Source organism: Anabrus simplex, chromosome 1, assembly GCF_040414725.1.
Source record: "Anabrus simplex isolate iqAnaSimp1 chromosome 1, ASM4041472v1, whole genome shotgun sequence".
Taxonomy (NCBI): domain Eukaryota; kingdom Metazoa; phylum Arthropoda; class Insecta; order Orthoptera; family Tettigoniidae; genus Anabrus; species Anabrus simplex.
The window spans coordinates 1,515,081,100-1,515,098,798 of record NC_090265.1 but is presented as its reverse complement, the minus strand read 5'-3'; the positions used below and the strand labels follow the sequence as shown (position 1 = coordinate 1,515,098,798).

Below are 17,699 nucleotides of genomic sequence, written 5' to 3'. Positions count from 1 at the left end.
AAATCCAGAAATCAGAACATACCACAATTAGACTTCAGGAGGAAAGTAGCCAATGTGTACCTGAGGAGGTATAAAGTGTTGCCTAGAGGTTCTGGAAGGCCATCTACGTGTGTAGGATCTTTGTCACACTGCCGTATTTCAGACAGAATAAGGTATGATGGGACTGATCATCTTGTACAGCCCACACCAGAAAAGAAAAAGAGAAGGTGTGCAAACCATTCTTGTTCTTCTATTGTCAGAACAATGTGCTCCAAGTGTGAAGTTGGGCTCTGTATTGACTGCTTCCTTGCCTTTCATGACAGACAGTAAAAGACTGATTATCTCTGTGTCTAACATGCATGTATTGAGAGTTGGCTTTTATCTGACTCAGAAAATATTGACTACTGTAGTTACCGGTACTCTAGTGTGTAACCGCATCATTATTCTCTTTCTTATTTTTTATTTTATTCTAATGTTCCAGTGAGAGTTTTGTTTTGACAGGAAACAATCATACAGATGTGTCTCTGTAGTGCAAACAAATACGTTTTCCTTTGTTGAATAATTTTATTCTTTAGCTGTGTTGTGAATAAAAAGTGATATTCAATATTCTTATAATAAATAATGCTAAAATTTTCAACATTGTTATTGTACAACAAACAAAAACTACTTTGTAACCTAAATTCTTCTTCCAAAACTCATTGTTAAAAAATAGATACTGCAAGCGCCTAGCATTGCTATATGGCAACATCAAATATCTTATGACCTAGCATCCCAAAATTCTAAAACTTGTTTTATTAGTTTATTTTAGTCTCAAACTTGTGGTAAAACATAACAAACATAATAATCTCAGCAAAAAATTAATTCTGGCACAAGAGGATTAATGAATGTCAGTGTTACTTTGATCACCCAGATGTGATTCAGGTGGACTGCCTGTCACTTGGCTGGAGCAAAGCCTTTTACCAAGTACTGTATGAACAACTTCTGTTAAAGCTACAACAGCTCAGCATACGAGGCAGCTTATTGGTGTGGGTGAGGTCCTTTCTGGAGGGTGGAACTCAGTGTGTTGCATATGGAGGCACCCGGTCACAACCTGTCAAAGTGACATCAGGAGTAGTTTAAGGTTCTGTGATCAGTCCCCTGCGTACCTCGTTTTTTGCTCAATCTTTCCAGTTGTGTAACTGCACACTTGGTACGATATGCAGATGTCACTGTCCTATATAAAAGTATAAAAAATCTAGAAGACAGTCCAAAACTGCAATCAGACTTTTAAAAAAAATTATCTGTGTGGTGTTCCATGAATGGACTAAACATAAATGTAAATAAATGTAAATATATTAGGATAAATAAATCACAAAACTGCCCAGAGAACAGGTATGAATTAAATAACAATGTAATACCACAGTGTGCAAATATTAAACTTTTAGGAATAATTGTTCCTAGGGATTTGAATGGAACCTGCAGACGGAGGAGGCAAGGCGAAAAGCGGTGAAAATTATGGGATTTCTTAGCAGGAACCTAAAAATCAACGGCCTTATGAATAGCCTATGTCAGTATAGTAAGACCCACATTAACCTATGGTTTTCGTGCCTGGAGTCCCATCACAGGTGCAAATCTAAATAAACTTCAGATACAGAGTCAGGTGGAGAGGCTAATAACTTAACACTCTCATCATCATTCAGGTAACCTCCCTTCAATAGAAACCATTGTCAAAAGAACCGAATTGATCTTCTTTTAAAAATCTCTCGCCGGCACCATTAATGACCCTTTTCACCGCCTTTCCCTATCCTTTTGCTCTGTCCACAGAGGTGTTAATCTTGTCCCTCCATTTGCCCGTACAACCTACTACCAATCCGGTTACTAAGACTGCTCCTCACGACTCTGGAATGTGCTACCACCTAAAATAAAAGCCCTGCCTCTAATGCAGTTTACATATAAAAAATAAGATGTGGTAAATCTCTGTGTGTACATGAACGGGAGTAAAAGTGAGTGTAAGTGTTGTCGAGTGAATGAATTGCTGTACGAGTGTAACTATGTGAATAACTCGATAATTGTAAATATTATCTTAGTGAGTCTGTGAAGCAGTTAATGAACATGGGGCTTGCTCTTTTTCACTAGAGCATCCATACAGTCTGTATGATTTGTGGTAAATAAATAATAAATGGAATTTGGATCAAAAGGTAAACTGCAGACCTCTATAGTTACACATACTGTATCATCAATACTGTATGGAGGAGACGTTTTAAAAATGTTTGGACATATTTTAGGATGGATAATAATAGATGCACAAAAAGGTTACTCAATATAATAAATTCCCAGAACAGGAGAATAAAATGGCTAGAGGAAAAAGGAGGGGACCAGAATGAATTGAACATCAGGGAAGACATCATGAAAAACCACAAAGTCTTCAGGACCTCAATAAATAAACACATGTTTATGGTAAAAACTAGCAGCAGGACTGGTACATAGTGGTCAGAAGAATGGAAGAGGCAACATAGTGAGTTTATGAAGTTATGAAGAGATTTTGGAAGAATAAGAAGGCAAAAGTCATCAAGCCAATGAACAAGTTTCAACGCGCTCTATGACTGTAAAAAAAAAAAAAAAAATTTTTAAATATAATAATAATAATAATAATAATAATAATAATAATAATAATAATAATAATAATAATAATAATAATAATAATAATAATAATAATATTCATCATCTCTGCAAGTAACTCAGCCTTTGTGGATGAGGTTAACTTCTGAAAGTAACCAGCGGAACCCAACCCCCTACAGAGCACATCCTCAGGTGGTGGACAGGGGGCCCTTACAGTATGTAGGGCTGGTTCAAATACCCAATACAACCCGCAGACCAATGGGTAGTCCAATTCCTGGGGGCTTGAAAATACTGGGACACCCTCTTTCCAGGGGTCATAAATATTGAGGGCCCTTAGCCTGGGTTATAAATGAAGTCCTCGATGGCATCTATGGTGGAGAAAATGACATTCGGTACGGTGGAGATGGCGGAAGGGGCAAACCTTGCCTAGAGTTACTAGGTGAAAACTGGTTTACGGTCTCAATGGTGGATGAAGAGAAGAATCTCCCAACGGCAGAGAGGGCGGATGAGCTAGCTCCAAGAATCGAATCTTGGTTGAAGAACATAAAATTCCGCAGGCGTCTGTTCCCAGATTGAGCGGCCTCAGTCACAACGAAAGGAAAGCAACAGACAAAAATTCTTGAATATCAGAAAGATGGTCAATAAAAATATCAAAAAAAATTAAAAAGGCCTATGTAAACCAGATGCTTATTCAAATAGATGAGGACTTAACTAATAACAAGACAAGAAATTTCTACAAAATCTTTAAACAGAGAATAACGAAGTACAAGCCATCGATTCTACAGTTATGGGACAAGAACGGAAATAGAACACATAAAAACACTGATAACTGCAGGATACTAACCGACTACTTTGAAAATCTCCTCAACTGTGAAACGTCAGTAGCAAAAATGACATTTAACGTCCCAACAAATACTAATCCGGACTCACATCCGACAACCTTCGAGGAACTAGAAAAGATAATTTTGAACCTTAAAAACAACAAAGCATCGGGAGAAAACCAGATCTCAGCCGAACTTTGGAAGAATGCCAACAAGGAAGCAATAGAATCCCTACAAACAGTTTTTGAAGAAATATGGGTCAAAGAAAGGATTCCAGAAGAATGGAAGATGGCCCTTATCCACCCAATCCACAAGAAGGGGGATAAAATGAACCCCAACAACTATAGAGGCATATAACTTTTGGATATTACATATAAGATTCTTGAAGGCCTTACTTAATAGAACAGAACCACAGTTAGATCATCAATTGGGAGCAATTCAAGTGGGATTCTGAAAGGGGAGATCCTGTCTGGAACAAATCTTGAACCTTAAAAATCTCATAGCATAGGCTACCAGAAATCTAGGGCAATAACATACACCATCACCTTTATTGACTTCCAAAAGGCATATGACTCACTAGACCAGGACGATCTCCTTTCTGTACTCAAAGAAGTTGGTCTAGACAACAAAACAACAAACCTCATTAAGGAAAAACTCACTAATACATTTTCCAAAGTCAAATTCATGAGAGAATTGTCAACTCCTTTTGAGATCAAAAAAGGTGTCCAACAGGGTGACGGACTACCCCCATACTGTTCAACTGTGCCTTGGAGAAGGTAATCAGAGAATGAGATAAGACAACCAGTGGTGGAATTTGATTGGGATCGGTAAACAAGGGTATCAAGATCAAATGTTTAGCTTTTGCAGATGACTTGGTCTTACTAGCTGAGACGTGGCAGGAAGCCAAGGAGCAGTTCATCGAACTGCTGAAGTAAGCGGAGAAGGTATGTCTCAAAATCGCCTTTGGAAAGACCAAAATAATGACCAACATTAATAATCGTCCAAAATATTTGAAAGTGGGCATATAGAGATCATCGGGATTTTAAATACATTGGTGAATGGATCAGTTAGAATGGTCTTGAGAAGAAAGCAATGGAATCTCGATGAACCAAAATAGAAACAGCCTTCCAGCTTATGAAAGACACCTGTAACAAAAAAATCCCTCTCCTGGAATTTCAAGATCAGACATTATAATACAGTAGTCAAGCCTGAAGCCCTTTATGCTGCAGAAACACTGTCTATAACTACATATGGTCCAATGGAAAAGTTGAAGATCAAGGAAAGGAAAATACTATGAAAAATTCTAGGCCCTAAATTCCATGATAAAGAACTTTCACACATCAGCAATGAAACCCTGTATAGGAAAACAGGAAGGATTTCCAACACAATAAGGAAAAGGAGAATTGACTTCTATGGCCACATCCTAAGATTGGACCCGAAAAGGATAACTATCTTCAACTATTTCCGCAATAAGAAAACCAAGCCGAACTGGTTTAAGGAAACTGAGAAGGACTTACAATAGTTCCAAAATACAGAAGAGATGCTTGTAGACGGATCCGCGAAGAAAATAACCAAAGATAAAATAAAGAAGTTTCAGGACAGGGTGAAGCCCAAATGACTACAGAATTTCTGAAGAAGAGAGGAAGATCTGAAAGCATGAAAAAGTACTGGGAGGACAGAAAAACATGACTGACTAACCACTGATTGATCTATCGTACTCCAAAGTGGGTGAAAACAAAATCAGGCAGACAAATGGTGTACTACAAGGGGACTCCATCAGTCCAACACTGTTTAATATAGTCACAGCGAATATCACCAATATCCTTCAAAATACAATGGAGACGACCCTGCCGATGTACGCCGACGATATGGTCATAGCGGGCCCCAAAAAAGAGCAATTACAGACGACATTAAAAGCCCTAGCAAAATGGGCACTGGAGAATGGTTTTGAGATAAACATGAAGAAATCAGCACAGATGACATTCAGGAAAGGGGGAACAGCATCACCAAAGTACACGCTGTTATTGAAAAACGAAGAGATGGAAGTGGTTAATAAATTTAAATACCTAGGTATCACCCTGCAGACAACGGGTCGATCATTCAGCTATCATGTAGAAGAAAGGACATCAACGTCTATTATGTGGACTCAAGAACCTTCACCGCTTATCGTTGAATACAGCTACGACGCTTTTCAATGCCACAATAACACCAATAATAACATATGGCATAGAACTAATATGGGAAAATCTAACATACAAGAACCTCGAGAGAATTGAAAAGGTGAAAGCAAGGTTTATAAAGCACTGCCTCCGAATAGGGAAGTATGCACCATCGAGACTTGCCTATGAATTAGCAAGAGAGAACTTCATAGAGGACATTAGATATAAGCTCAACCTGCCATCTACAGACACCTACCAGGCACTTCTAGTTGCTAGACATAGGAAACGAATGGACATCGACTTGGAATTTTACAGTACCGATGCATTGCAAGACAGATCATGGACAAACACTAAGAAAGAACAAAGGCACAAAATCACAAGACTATCCATTCATGGCTACCACCACAAGTTATGTAGCAATAAGAAATTCCATCTACCAAATGATAATTGCATTTGTTCACTCTGTGGAAAGTGCTGCGAAAAATACCATATTGTGTTGTGTTTAAAAAGGACCAAAAGCATCACCCAAATTAGCAAAAAATAATGAAAAATTTAATGTAATGTGCTCTTTTGGGTGCTTTTCCTATTAATAAAGTGGGTGAAATGGATAATGATGATGATGATGATCATCATCATCATGTAACAATAACAATCTCCTTCTGTGATAATGGAGTGGGTGAAAAGAACTACTGTTAGTCATGAGTAAACTTCTTCACTTGTGAACAAACAAAAAAGCATGCATGATGAGGCCTATTTTTGAAGAAGAGCTTTCAAATTTTGATAAAAGTGTGGATAGTCAAAATAGAAAAATTATTTTGCTTGATAATACCCCTTGCCATGTCCCTCAACTGAAATTGAAGAATGTGAAGCTACAGTTTTTTCCACCAAAAAAAAAAAAATCTAAATTAAAGCCTCTTGATCTATGAATTATCCAAGCATTGAAACTAGGTTACAGGTAATGTGTTATTTGATCTGTGATTGCTCTCATGGATGCAGCTTCTGTAGATTCAGACTTGGAGAAGAAAGTAACCACCACTGATGTTATTTCTTAGGTTAGATCATTGTGGAAAGAAGTCTGACCATTAACGGTGACAAAGTGTATCGAGTTGTGTGGATTTCCAGGGAGTTCACCTTCCATATTGACACCAGAAGAGGATCAACAGGACTCTAACATTCTGACACAGTCGGCTGGGATACATAGCTTTGATGAAGCAGCTTCACAAGCGGATGATGCATTGGAAAGCCATGATGATCTGGAGGGAAATTCGAAAGAGCAAACTGAGCAAGAATTCTTAGAAGGTAGATTTCTTCCTGAGAACAATAATAATTCTTTTGTTTCATGCCTGCAAAATGAAACTGTCCCTAACTAACTTTGAAAGCATGTTGTCTTCCTCCAATCATTGCAGAAAAATGTGGTAATGTTTCTGATGATGATGATGATGATGATGATGATGATGGGAAGGAGGATTATGGTTATATCAAAGAAGAAATGGGACAAGATACAGTGTCATTGGAGTTAGATTCCTGTTGATCCTCTTCTGGTGTCAAGGTGGAAGTTGAACTCCCTGGAAATCCACACAACTCGATACACTTTGTCACCGTTAATGGTCAGACTTCTTTCCACAATGATCTAACCTAAGAAATAACATCAGTGGTGGTTACTTTCTTCTCCTATAGGAGGATCGAGATAGCGGTGCATTAAAGCAAGTACTGATTACTACTGAGATGTTCTAAAAGTCTGCTACACTGAAAATCTGTGAGAATGTAGAAGTTTAGAAAATGAATTGTTAAAAAATTTAATGAAAATTTAACAAAGTTCAATTTATGATTTTTAAAAGGAAACTAAAAGGTTAGGAACAAACTTTATACTGTACTGTACTGTACTGTATATTGAAGTAAGTAAAGTACTGTAGTGTAAAAATGTAAATCAATTGCAGTATGCTTTAGGTCTCGCCTTTGCTGGTGAGATGTAGTGTTTACAGTGCACTATGTCTTCTGGTATGGGCTAGAATAAATTTGTTACTTTCATTGACATGTCTCCGTCTCATCCATGGCTTTGACAATATGAAAGTGACTGAGGTATGAGCGATGCTAGTAATACCATTCCTTATGCAGCCAGTCCCTGTTATGAATGGTGTGAAAATATCACTCATAGGGTCGGTTGGTTCATGCATTCAGTGGGCTTGGCAGACTGATATGCAATAGCAACTTCTGGCTCGGTGAGGAAAGCAACGAGAAACTACCTAATTCCTCATTTCCCTAGTGCGCCCCTTCAGTGATGCCTAGGCTATTTATGACAGCTGTTGGCGGAGCTGTGGAGGATCAAACCAGCCTTCGGGCTGAATACCCAACATACGTGCTTTAGGCCACATACATTTTGCCTCCAAATTTTTTTTGCAAACAGTCGTAATTGAAACCATCCCTCTAAATTACTTTTCTTTTTTTTTCTTTTTGTGTAAACAGTCAGTGGTCGCTTAATACAGGTTTCACTGTATTTTTAAAAGAACATATTTATAAAAAAATAACTTTTTGCCATTTTCTTTGGTTATATATGTCAATTAATTGGTTATGCTATATTTGGACAACTCAACCATAGATTTTCCAGTGCCATGTGATAAGACTACATCCACCACCAAGCCATTATAGAGTACAGGTTGATGCTGTTAATTTTCTCTACTTGGAACATGATGAATGTCTCAGTACCTTTGGAATATAAGATTGATTGAGGTGCTTTTGATAAACTAATCAAAATGATGAAGTTATTTATTTGCAAGAAATTTTTGCTACAAGGCAGTTTAAACTTCCAAGTCTTTGACAAACAAAACCATTCATATTCAACTTATTATCCTATAAATTCATAGAAGAACTCATATACAGAGAACAGAAAGCATTCTACTACTAACCATACTTAAAGCACAACAAAAACAAAGCAAAACACAGGGCACCAACATATGGCATCTTATCAATACTGAAATGTCTGGTTTCATGACCGAGTAATCAGCGTCTTGGCCACTTGGGGTGTTGGTCTGATTCGTGGCCGAGTCAAGGAATTTAATTGTAGGGTATTTTTACTGTTCCCAATCTTCTTGCAACTCATACATCACACAGAGCATTGTCCATTTCCACAATAAACCACAGTTTCACAAACACAGCAGACATTGCCCATTCTCATTGAAGGGTCGGCCTTGCAAGAGATATACCAGGCTGGCAATAGCCACACAAATTTATTATAATACTGAAATATGCATTTGGAACTAGACTATTCTGCTTTCTAAGAGTTTTTCCATTGATCTGCACCACTTTCATGAGCTACTGATATAATTATTACTTGGGATTGTTCTGAATAGGGTAATTGTTCTAAGAAACAGATCCCTTATTGTCTCATTCCCTGAAAACCTTTTCCACAAGTACTCAGCATCAGTGTTGCCAACTTAGCAGATTATCCACTAAATTTGGTGGAATTAGAAGACTGTCGGTGGAGAAATATATCATTTAGTGGACAGCGGATTTTTTGGCGGAATTCTAGATTTATTATAGCGGAATTTAGCGTTTTATCTATTTTATGATTTTAAAAAATTGTACTCCAGTCTGTCTCCAAGCTATTCTGTATTTCTTGTCAGGAGCTAGCAGTCGCATGAGGAAAACATGTTATTTGGATTTGATGTTATGAGATCAAGGTATCATAAATTTGTAATGCGTGGGGAATGGATACTTATCTCTTAGTTGATGAATGATGACAGATACAATGAAACTGGGAAAGATTAGCATTTATATTTATGTATGAACGAAGACCATTTAATGAACTGGCCTGTTCTGTGTGTGGCCCTTGAGGTAGGGGATTCACCTAGTTTGCACCCAGCAGTAAAACGCCTACAAGTTTTAGCTCACCGGCAGGGGGTTAATCCCAGTGAAACTCACAGATCAGATGAGTGCAGACATTTACTTTTTATTCTTTTTCCTTCGTTATGCCCATTCATAGAGCGCGTTTGAACTTGATAGTTGGTTTGATGGTTTGTGCCTTCTTATCCTCCCAAAATCTCTTCATGAATGCACTGTGTTGCATCTTGCGTTTTTATTATTATTATTATTATTATTATTATTATTATTATTATTATTATTATTATTATTATTGTTGTTGTTGTTGTTGTTGTTGTTGTTGCTATTGTTCATTTTTATTGCTCATTATTTGAGATCGGATTTCTTGGCGGAATTTTGGCGGATTTTTAGTAGTATTTAGCGGATCTTGAAAATATAAGTTGGCAACACTGCTCACCATACTTCCTTCCCTGCGACCCATAGTTTTAATTCTCCCACTTTCACCTCTAAGCCATCATTGCCTTTCCATACTTTTTCAGTCTCTACCACCCCTGTGTTGCTTGCAATTTTTTCCATCAGTTTTTCCTTACATGGAAACTGACATTAATTTTTCTCAGGATGTGGGAGGCAAATAAATTAACACGCGTAAGGTCGAACCCTTTTTAGAATGCGAGAGGTCGCACGAAGGCAAACTGCTCATGCTTAATATTTTAATGAGCTGCTATTTTCCTTTTGCAGTGAATGCAATGATAAAAATATAAATATGTACCCTGTTTAACTGCCTTTCAACTAGTACTAACACAATTATCCAGTAAAAATATTTTCTCTATGCAAAAGAATTAATGAAATTTTTTGCAAAATCTGGTAAAATTACGTGAGTTTTTAAAGAGCACAAGAGTTCACGCATGAGCAAATTGCCTCAATGTTTGCATTTGCACATTTCAATGAATGATTTGGTCGCAATTCAAGATAAAACTACAGCACCACACTTCACTGAAAGCCACCATAAACCTCATGAACTTAAATTAAGAAACTTTTTTGGAAATGCAGTCATGTAAGAATGCACTACGCGAGAAGTCGCATGAAGGCAATTTGCCACGGCAGATGCGAGAGTGAAAGAAAAACTACTCCGGAACTTAGCAGGTAATACACTGACGATAATCAACGTCAGGCGAGAGAGCGAGAGGGGAGGGATGAAACGAGCACCCTAAGCCCTACAGAGGCTAGCAACGAAATTATGAACAAATATTTTAAAAGTGCGGCAAACTTCTGCGGGCGTGACCTCTCGCATGTTAATTTGACTGTAAATTCTTCTCTGGTAGAACTTCAGGATTTATTATCCTCATCTGGTCCACTAACACATAACAAGAAAAGTTATTAATATTTAGTTTTCCTCCTACTGAATTCAGAGGTTTTAATGATAATGGTGGGCTAAGAGTAATTGCATGCTGTGCTTATATTTTGCCATCTGCAGACTCCACCTGCCTAATTTGTGAATGATATATCATTTTTAAGAATATGACTTCAACATCATGGGACCCATTAATGAGAAAGAAGAAACTGGAGACCCTTGACTTCTCAAAGTTTGAGGTTGTCTGAATAGGAAGAATATTAAGTGATAATATTATCTAAGCTATAGAGAATTTAACTTACCAATACGAATAGTCAAACATGAAATACTGTATGAAAGAAAGGATCCTGAAAAAGGGAAATCTGTTTGAGTTGTAGCTTTAGGTTCTTCTATTTTGCTAGTGTTTTAATGTTGCACTAACACACCCAAGGTTTTCAGCAACACAATTACAGGAAGGAGCTAGGATTAGGAAGGTAGTGGCCATAGCCTTAATTAAGGTACAACCCCTACATTTACAGGTGTAAAAAGGGGAAACCAAAGAAAACCATCTTCAAGGTTGCTGACAGTGGGATTCAAACCCACCACTGCCAAAATTCAGGCCCATAGCTATGCAAATTGAACTACATGGCCAACTTACTTGGTGCTTTGGTTTCTGTTATAGTCATTAATACGGTATCTCACCAAGGGGGGTGGGTCTAATTCCCACTCCTCCTCAATTTTTGACATGTTGCCTACCATTCTTTACCTTTTCACTCTAGTGGACTGCTTTTGCAGTTGGGAGAGAGCCACACAGGGTAACCGGTGGACTGCTATAGCAGTTGTGTAGGAGCAATGCCACATGCCTGGTGGACTGCTAAGCAGTCATGTGTTGTTTGGCTTTTCTGTGCTTCGCTACTGTAGACTGCTGGAGAAGTTTGACCTGTATGATATCTAGTGGCTGTCTTGCAAGTCTGTACTTACTCATACAGTCATAGATGTCAGGGGCAATCAGTTAGAAGGTAAGGGTTCGAGCGACCTTAGTGCCCATCATTTGCCACGTAATAATAGTAATAATTATCAAAGGCAAAGGCAAAGGACCTTGAAACCCCTAGGATCTCGAGGAAAGTTCTGCAACATGATGTACGTGAGGCAGACAACCAGGCAATCCTGAAGATGGCTGTGGAAGGCAACCTAGAGTAAGTGGCCAACACACTACAATATCTAATACAAGGCACAAAAATTTTAGAGCCCCTCTTCAAAAGGAAAGCAAAACCTTGGTTTAAGGGAAATTGCTGCACAGCAAGAAAAACTACACTGGATGCACTGCATGCAGCCTTTAAAGTCCCAAGTGCCAATCTACTACAAGAGGCAGACCTATAAGACACTTATAAAGGAGGATAAAAAGCGATTCCAGGAACAGGAAGAACAGAGATTGATAGAAAAAGCAGAGCAATGTCCATATGCAGCTCTTAACAGCAAGGAACTGCAAGAGCCACTTGATGCACTGGTGAAGTGGACACAAGAGAACAAACTTCACTTAAACAAGGACAAGACAGTTTCAATGACATTTAGGAAAGGTGGAAAAGCATCAGAGTTCAACATACATAAGAGACCTCTGAAGAATATATAGAGCTTCAAGTATTTAGGGGTCTGATTACAAACTAGGAGTAATGTCTTCTGTACCCACATCAATGAGAGGATAAATGCAGCAATCAGAGCCATCAACGACATAAAGAATCTCAAAGTCTCACCCGTGCTCACATATTGTTTGAAAATTGTATGGCCACATCTGAAAATGAAGCATTTAGAGCAACTAGAGAGAGTGAAAGCAATTTTCCTGAAAAAAGCATCATGTGTCTCAAAATATACACTTTCAAGGCTCGTTTACGAGTTAACACGTGAACCTTTCTATATAAAGGGCCTTTGTTATCACCTGCCGCTACCAACTATGACAACTTATGTGCAGTTTGTAGAGATGTTAAGGGAAACAAGAGAGACATATGGAGCAAGTTTTACTCAATGGCCGCAATGATCTACAAAGACTGGCAAGGAAGAGGATACGAGCTCGGACAATTGGTTACATGCTTCGCCGTAATAAGTTGTGTAATACCAAGAAGTTCCATTAATCAGTCACGGACTGTGTTTGTGAACATTGTGGCAAGATCTGTGAAAGATATCATGCTATGATTGTATCAACATGGACCAATATGAAGATAACTGCATACAAAGATTTGTATTTGTTGGCACAAATCTCTAACAGCTATTTGCAAAGATGAATAATGTGATTTTATTATTAATGTAAATTCCTTTTCGGTCATTGGCTGAAAAAACATCTATTATTATAATAGCTGACTGTTGATAGTGGTTTAATGTTGCACTCACACACCCAAGGTTTTCGGCAACACAAATTGAAAAAGGAGCTAGGATTAGAAAGGTAGCCACCATGGCCTAATTAAGCTACAGCCCCTACATTTTTAAAAAATTTTTGGTGTTGTAATTAAGTTAGACTTTGATAATCACTGATGAAGAGAATGTATAACATTCTTGAAACATGTTCAATGAATAAATAGTTTCAATAATAAAAAGTGTATTGACAAGGCAGTTTCAACCATAATACTACTTTAAATAGTTTTTAATAGGTTTTAATAATAGCTCTTCAATGTCAATAAATTAGTGTTTCTGTAGGTAGCTTCAGCACATTGTGCTACCATATTTCATAACACATAAGAAACTGTATACTGCAGATCCTCGTATTGACTAGTGACTTTGAAGAAAATGAAGATGGGAAAGATTTAACTCCACCAATGCTCTGTCCAAAGCCACAGATCTGAAAGAAGGGTGGGAAGCTTTGCATGAATGAAAATGACTACAGTAATACATCTGCAAATGAATTTGACTGAACTATATATATTTTTTTATAAAGTTGACCTGTTGTGTCTTAACAACATGAACAAATGCAAGAAAGATAGCAAAGAGCAGAAAGTATTCCATTCAGTAGGCATGGCCAGCCACCCTAGGCACCCATCCCCCAGGCCTCTTGCCCGCTCTTGCTTTGCTGGAGTGAAGAGGTTAAATATCTACCACATACTTTCAACCTGCTTCCCCATATCCAGTAATTTTACTACTATTAATTTAAACATGACAGCATAGTTTCACAAGAATAGCCTTTTCCATAGACATCAACTGCACTATATCTCTCTAATAAATGAAGAGGCAAGATAACAACTTACACTTTATAACAGACAATGCACACCATTGCACCTTCTTCCAACGAGACATAAGCAGCCACTTCTGCACTTTTGCAACCATTAATGCCAAATTTTCTGGATCTGACTTCATGATTGCATCAAACTCTGCAAATTTACCTGGTCTGAAGAATACTTTGGTAACACCGAAACGATAATCACTCTCAGTCATTCCCAAAGCTTGTAACAAAGCCTGAAAAAGACATTTCATATTTCAGCATGTACATGTTATATAAAAGCTTCATAGAGGAACAGTTTAACAAAAATGTGTATAAAAATATTCAAACAAGGAATTACATCTATGAGTATATAAAAATGTTCAAACAATGAGAATTTATACCTATGAGTAATGGAAGCAAAGAAAGGTATCCAGTATGTATAAATTAGAATTTGCTTTACACATTGTCTATAGGTCTTACATAAGTAGGATATCTATATAAATAAAATTATAATTTTGTTTGTACCATTCCAGTATTGGCCTCATAATTAGTATATCTTGGATTAGATATACAAAAGTTCAAAATAAGTCCAACCTAATTTTATGTTCATCAAAAAGTCATTTACTGTACAGGGTATTAGAAGTAAGTCATCAATATATTATTTGATTAGTAGAAGTGGTGTACTATTTCTTTTAACATTGTTATGTCCTACTTAGAAGCTCGATTGAACCAACTTAGCTGATGTGTTGGCCTTCTTCTCCTCCCAAAATCTCTCATTCTCTTGCTGAGCTTCTTCCTTCATTCTTCTGTCCAAGTTATAATGCCTCTGGTGTTGGGTTTGTCTTCAAACTGGTGATTGTCGATTTTGGTTCTGAATTTTACATCTGTCCTGTACAACGTCTTCTGAGATGTTGATTTCCTGGAGGTCTGTTTCAATTCATGAAGCCAGCTGTTCTTGGCTCTAGATGAAAGGGCCAGGTTGAGAATTGTTTTAGTTAGTCTGATACTGTTCATTTAGATAATGTGTCCATAAAATTTCAATCATCTCTTCTGAAGTGTGAGATAATTTTTCAGAATGACAATATATTTCCTGAGATGATATTTTCCTCCATATTCCCTCTGTACAAACTGGTGTATTATTATGATGATGGGTTAGGAAAGGTCTAGGAGTGGGAAGGAAGCGACAGTGGCCTTAATTAAGGTACAGTCCCAGCATTTATCTGGTGAAAATGGAAAACCATGGAAAACTATCTTCAGGGCTGCTAACAGTGGGGTTCGACCCACCATCTGCCAAATGCAAGCTGACAGCTACGTGACCCAAACCACACAGTCACTCACTTGGTATATTCTCTTTTTACAAGTTGCTTTATGTTGGACTGACACAGATAGGTCTTATGGTGACGATAGGATAGGAAAGGGATAGAAGTGGGAAGGAAGCAGCTGTGGTCTTAATTAAGGTACCACCCCAGCATTTGCCTGGTGTGAAAATGGGAAAACACAGAAAACCATCTTCAGGGCTACCGACAGTGGGACTCGAACCTACTATCTCCCAAATGCAAGCTCACAGCTGCACGCCCCTAACTGCATGGCCAACTTGCTCAGTTCGGTATCTTCTTTTGCTTTTCCCACTTCTATGTGGGGTCAGCATTTCCATAATTTCTTTTCTGCCACTCCTGTCCTTTCAGAGTTTTCTCTTTCATCCAGCCTCTTTCTCTCAGCTCTGCCCACCTTAGCTTGTGCCTGCCAATTCTTCTTCTTCCTCACACTTCCAGCACCCACACTCTCTTTCCCAGGTAATTTTCAGGTTTTCGTTCCAAATTGCCAAACCTTCTCAATTTTTCTTGAAGTTTCTACCTTTATGGTCCCTCTGTTACATCCAATCCTTATTCTTTCAACTCAACCTCGATAATGGTGTGAGATGGACAGTAGGCAATGGTGTGATGATAAATGAGGTTAAAAGTCAGGCTGTGAGTTTCACAAATAGGGAAAGTCCTCTCAGTTTTAAATACTGCATTGATGGGATGAAAGTTCCTTTTGGAGATCATTGTAAGTAACTAGGTGTTAAAATAAGGAAAGATCTTCATTGGGGTAATCACATAAATGGGATTGTAAATAAAGGGTAGAGATCTCTGCGCATGTTTATGAGGGTATTTAGGGGTTGTATAAGGATGTAAAGGAGAGGGCATATAAGTTTCTGGTAAAACCCCAACTAGAGTATGGTTCCAGTGTGTGAGACCCTCACCAGATTACTTGATTCAAGAACTGGAAAAAATCCAAAGGAAAAAAAAAAAAAAAAAAAAAAAAAAGCAGCTTGATTTGTTCTGCGTGATTTCCGACAAAGGAATAGCATTACAAAACTTTTGCAAAGTTTGGGCTGGGAAGACTTGGGAGATTTTTTTTTTTTTTTTTTTTTGCTAGTTGTATTACATCGCACTGATACAGATAGGTCTTATGGCGATGATGGGACAGGAAAGGGCTAGGAGTGGGAAGGAAGCGGCCATGGCCTTAATTAAGATACAGCCCCAGCATCTGCCTGGTGTGAAAATGGGAAACCACGGAAAACCATCTTCAGGGCTGCCGACAGTGGGGTTCGAACCTACTATCTCCCGAATACTTGATACTGGCTGCACTTAAGCGACTGCAGCTATCGAGCTCGGTAGACTTGGGAGAAAAGTGACGAGCTCCTCGACTAAGTGGTATGTTATTGGTGTTGGTTCTCTAATTTGGTATTATAAATTTTCTCATTCGAGACAAATATTTCAGGTTCCCTATGGGAAGCAACACCTATATCACCTAATGACCAGGCAGGTATCAATTTTTGAAAATGAAAGAAAGTCTCTCATAGTGCACTGGCACTGCCGGTGGCTCCAAGTAGCCTATGCAGTGGCCTCCAAGGGATCCTTCGCCATCCGACTGTTTGCAACACTTCATGCAGCCACACAGGTTTATTGCCTCTTGAAAATTGTGGACTAGCCAGGTGGATGAAAGCAAATCAGTGAGGTCTCACTTTGGGACGTGCTTCATCGCACTGCAGGTGGATCAGCTTGTATTCCAGCATCGATCCACATTCTCTGGCATTCTTTACATCTCTCTTGGGACTTGAGTCAACAACCATGTACCCATACATGCCATATTTTCCTGCCACTACTACTGCTACTACAAGCACAACCACTACCTCCATTGCCACCTTCGGACAATTCGCCACAGACACCGCCGCCGTTGCTTTTCACACAGCACTGAAGTCCAGCCATGCAGCTCCGAATTACGAAGCCCGCTTTCTACCTGTGACAACAGCTCATCATCCCTACACCTCATGAGCTCCATCTACAAGGAGAGTCACTCGACCAGCCCACAGAGAGGAACGAGCACCACGTCGCCTGGCAGTGGATTTAACACCAGTGCTAGCACCGCATTTGACCACAGCAGATGAAACATCTCCTCCCATCCATACCAGAGTACAGCACTCTCCGCCGTCTACCACTACTACCGCCACCACTACCACCACCAGCTCCCAGCTCAAGTATTCCTCCGTTTCCAGTACTAGACGACCCATCACCCACCTTCGTATTCTCCAGCCAACCCCCTCTGGAACACATGCATTGCTCCTCTCCAATCCTTCCCCAGAACTTCAGTCACCCCAAGCTGTTTTCTCCACGCTTTTCCAGTACAACCTGCGCCAAGAAGACGTCACTGATATCCAGAAGACATCAAAAGGAATAATAATCCAAATCAACGGAGACACTGCAGCTAATCACCTAGCCACCCAAATCGGAGCAACCCCCTTTGGATCAAACACCTCTCTTCAACCACTT

General features: G+C 38.8%; 1 protein-coding gene across 3 annotated transcripts in view; it reads right to left on the bottom strand.

Annotated features, from left to right (window-relative positions):
- The window catches only part of jar (Myosin heavy chain 95F jaguar), a 562,711-nt gene that overhangs the window by 165,002 nt on the left and 380,010 nt on the right, over nt 1-17,699 (bottom strand). For all 3 annotated transcript variants that reach the window (XM_067138002.2, XM_067138003.2, XM_067138005.2), the window contains one exon: nt 13,934-14,141. In XM_067138002.2, the coding sequence (XP_066994103.2) occupies nt 13,934-14,141 (208 nt within the window). The remainder of the gene's footprint in view (nt 1-13,933; nt 14,142-17,699) is intronic.